A 3,207-nucleotide genomic window follows, 5' to 3' on the forward strand; every position below is an offset into this window, starting at 1 on the left:
AAGCTTGCATTTATTTATTTTATAACTCTTCAATCTTTTTTCTGCAGACAAGACAGCAAAATTCTCCATTTTTGTCTGAGCTGAAGGACAAGATGCTCCTTTCACCTAATGAAGCTGCTTCTGCCGGGACACGTTACAATGTGCCATTGATCAACTCACTTGTGTTGCATGTTGGAATGCAGGTATTGTAAATTTGAAACTTGCACATTTATATATACCTCTGCATTTGAGTCGATAATCACGAAATAGTTATTATGGTCTTCCAGGCAATCCAACAACTTCAGGGACGATCTCCCCATGCTCAATCTGCATCACCTGGTTTCCCCTTGGCTGTATTTTCTGTTGGTGCTGCATTGGATATTTTCCAGACACTAATTGTGGACTTGGACACTGAAGGGCGCTATCTTTTCTTAAATGCCGTTGCCAACCAACTACGCTACCCTAACACACACACCCACTACTTTTCCTTCATCCTTCTGTACTTGTTTGCGGAATCAAACCAGGTTCGTGTTTCTCTGTGTCTACCGCAATGCTGTTTTTTTCTAGATATAACATGAGTTTTATTAACTTGGACCTTTATATTCCGCCGCAGGAAATCATCCAAGAACAAATTACTAGAGTATTGTTAGAACGGCTAATCGTTAATCGTCCTCATCCTTGGGGACTGCTCATCACTTTCATTGAGCTGATCAAGGTATTATGTTCGATTTTATGATTGTTTTTTATTCAAGCATGTCATTAGTAGCTTGCAACCAACGCTAAACTGTTTTGTATTTTTACCAGAACCCGAGGTATAATTTCTGGAACCGGTCTTTCATAAGATGCGCACCAGAGATTGAGAAACTTTTTGAGTCCGTCTCTAGATCCTGCGGCGGTCCAAAACCAGTGGATGAGAGTATGGTCTCCGGTTGGGTTTAACTCCATAAATTGGAGTAGATTAGATTAGATGGCTTTGCTGCTGCTTAGTTGTGTGTAGGCTAATCATTTTTTGCAATTAAGTACATGTTGATATTGGTGTCGATCAAAATATACAAATTGTACTCTCTGTAGATTCCTGGTATTTTAAATGATCATGTTGAAAAATTTTCAGCTTTCTGACAGGAGTTTTACATGTTACAAACTTATATATGCTTGCATCATCTTAAATTAGACTGTAATTTTACATCAAAGCATTCCGCAATTGAGCACATTTTGTGACAAAAAAAATAAAATCGTAAAACCAATGTGTTACAGACAAGGCTCACATAACTGCACTGAATTGTGTTTTAAGATCATATGAAAGAAGATGGAGACTGCACTGAATTGTGTTTAAGATCATATAATGAACTAAGTTGAACGATTTACAGTGAACTGAGCAACAGAGTTGCATTTATAAAGGTTGGAAGATGTAATATTCTGAATCTAGCAAAGCCCCCATGACCTCTCTGTTTGGGTTCTTTTCTGATTCTCTGATAATTGAAGCTGTTGAAACTTCTTCATTGTCGACCGTCTCAGATTCAACTTCTGCTTCTCTGCCTTTTCCCTCACCGAGCATATTTTCTTTTGTGTTTTTGCGGAAGCCACCAATTGTTTTTTCTCCAGCTTGTTCTGCAATTACAATATATGATTAATCAAAATAAGACTCCAGAAGAAATCATTATAAACAAAGGCTTTTGCTTATTTGCTATGTTCCTTTAACCTTACTAACCCTAAACATATGACATGGGTAAAGGTACCTGAATCTTATCCATGTGGTCCATGGCCTTCCTAGTTTGCTGTAATTCCCAGTTATTGATTGCCTCTTCCTTGCGCCTCAAGGTTTGCATAATCTGAGCATGCTTGGCCTTGTTGCGCGCACGTTTTTCGAGCTGATGTTTGTTGGTGAGGCCATATTCACGGCGAGTCAAGAGCCTTGCGCGCTCGTCAGATTTAAAGGGTGGTGGGTGGTATATGCAGGAGGAGAGGTGGGTCTGGTTGACGGGACTCTCTTCTCTGATGGATGGCAATGCTATGTTGTGAAGTTCATTCTCGGGAGCAGACAGAAAGTCCTTGCATATTACTGAGATTCTCATCATATCATCATCATCTTCTTCTTCTTCTATATCTTCTTTTGTACAATCTCCTACTGTGTACAACTCACTATTGGCCTTGCAGAACTTATTGGCGTGTTCCAACCATTCGTCAATGTCAGAGAAGTAATTATTCATATTGGAGCATTCATTATTGTAGCAGCTCCTCTCACTCTCATCACATACCGAAGCCAACTACATAAACTCATTGGATTCAATTCGTGTTAATAATTCAGTTAATTATATTCCTGCAATCTTTCATCTTTGGATTCAAGAACGAACTCATAACTAAAAAGAACCAATAGAGGATAATAATAATAATAATAATAATAATAATAATAATAATAATAAGGATTGCGGGTGGCGGTAGTGGTGGTGATGGTGGAAGCGTAGCTGCAAAAGGGAGAGGGAGTTTGTGGGTCCCCCAACAATGGAGTTGTAGCATGAATGTTCAACGCTGATCCTTGGCGTCTTCTCGATGATGGCTGCAAAATATTAATGCCTCTGTTACCACCCATCCTCCTCTCGAATCTTCTGAAGGTTCTTGCTACTGCCAAAGAAGATGACGTATAACACGAACGTGAATGTGAAGGTGAAGAAGAAGATGAAGATGATGATGCATATTCTTGCATGGTTGACGTTGACATGCTAATGCTAGTTTCTTCTTGTTACGTTGGCTTCAATTCCTTTCCTTACTCTTCTTGCATCTCTCTTACTCTCTCTCTCTCTCAACCAAACCAAATTAAAGAAAGTGAGTATTAGTGAGGAAGGCGTCGTTATTTGATTTAGCCACGCATGATGTGTAGGCCACATCTTGTATTATTATACATTTTTTTGGTCTTTTCACATCATGTATTCAAATAAAGGGAACCCTCAAATAATCAAATAGTAGAGGTCGTTATTTATAGATTCCAACTGAGATGATATATTGTGTTGATATTACTCAATGTGCATGGAGATTCTAACTGAAAGGCAGTATGCATACAAGTTTTGATTATATATTAGTGCATGCTGTGCTTCCTATCATAATGGTTATACAATGTTGATAATTATTAAAAATATTGCTAAAATTAAATAAATATATTTTTTAATATTTTAAAATATTTTTTAATTTAAAAAATAAAAGTAAAAAATATGATTTTAATTTTGTAATACTTTT

General features: G+C 37.5%; 2 protein-coding genes across 2 annotated transcripts in view; one reads left to right on the top strand and one right to left on the bottom strand.

The window, feature by feature from the left end:
* LOC107624816 (CCR4-NOT transcription complex subunit 1) overlaps positions 1–1,100 on the top strand; it is an 18,345-nt gene extending 17,245 nt beyond the window's left edge. Inside the window, exons 48-51 of the mRNA XM_016327277.2 lie at positions 48–182; positions 267–503; positions 593–694; positions 784–1,100. Coding sequence (XP_016182763.1) covers positions 48–182; positions 267–503; positions 593–694; positions 784–918 — 609 coding nt within the window. The 3' untranslated portion in view covers positions 919–1,100. The remainder of the gene's footprint in view (positions 1–47; positions 183–266; positions 504–592; positions 695–783) is intronic.
* LOC107626783 lies at positions 1,234–2,349 on the bottom strand. Its single transcript, XM_021115371.1, has 2 exons — positions 1,716–2,349; positions 1,234–1,587 (listed from the first exon to the last, which is right to left on the bottom strand). Exons 1-2 carry the CDS (start codon positions 2,184–2,186, stop codon positions 1,402–1,404), a joined length of 657 nt encoding a protein of 218 aa, XP_020971030.1. The 5' UTR covers positions 2,187–2,349; the 3' UTR covers positions 1,234–1,401.

Source organism: Arachis ipaensis, chromosome B02 (assembly GCF_000816755.2).
Source record: "Arachis ipaensis cultivar K30076 chromosome B02, Araip1.1, whole genome shotgun sequence".
Taxonomy (NCBI): domain Eukaryota; kingdom Viridiplantae; phylum Streptophyta; class Magnoliopsida; order Fabales; family Fabaceae; genus Arachis; species Arachis ipaensis.

Coding starts and splice junctions, on each gene's coding strand:
- LOC107626783 (XM_021115371.1), bottom strand. CDS start 2,186: ATGAATAATTACTTCTCTGACATTGACGAATGGTTGGAACACGCCAAT. Junction 1,588..1,715: donor ACCACATGGATAAGATTCAG/GTACCTTTACCC, acceptor TTGTAATTGCAG/AACAAGCTGGAGAAAAAACA.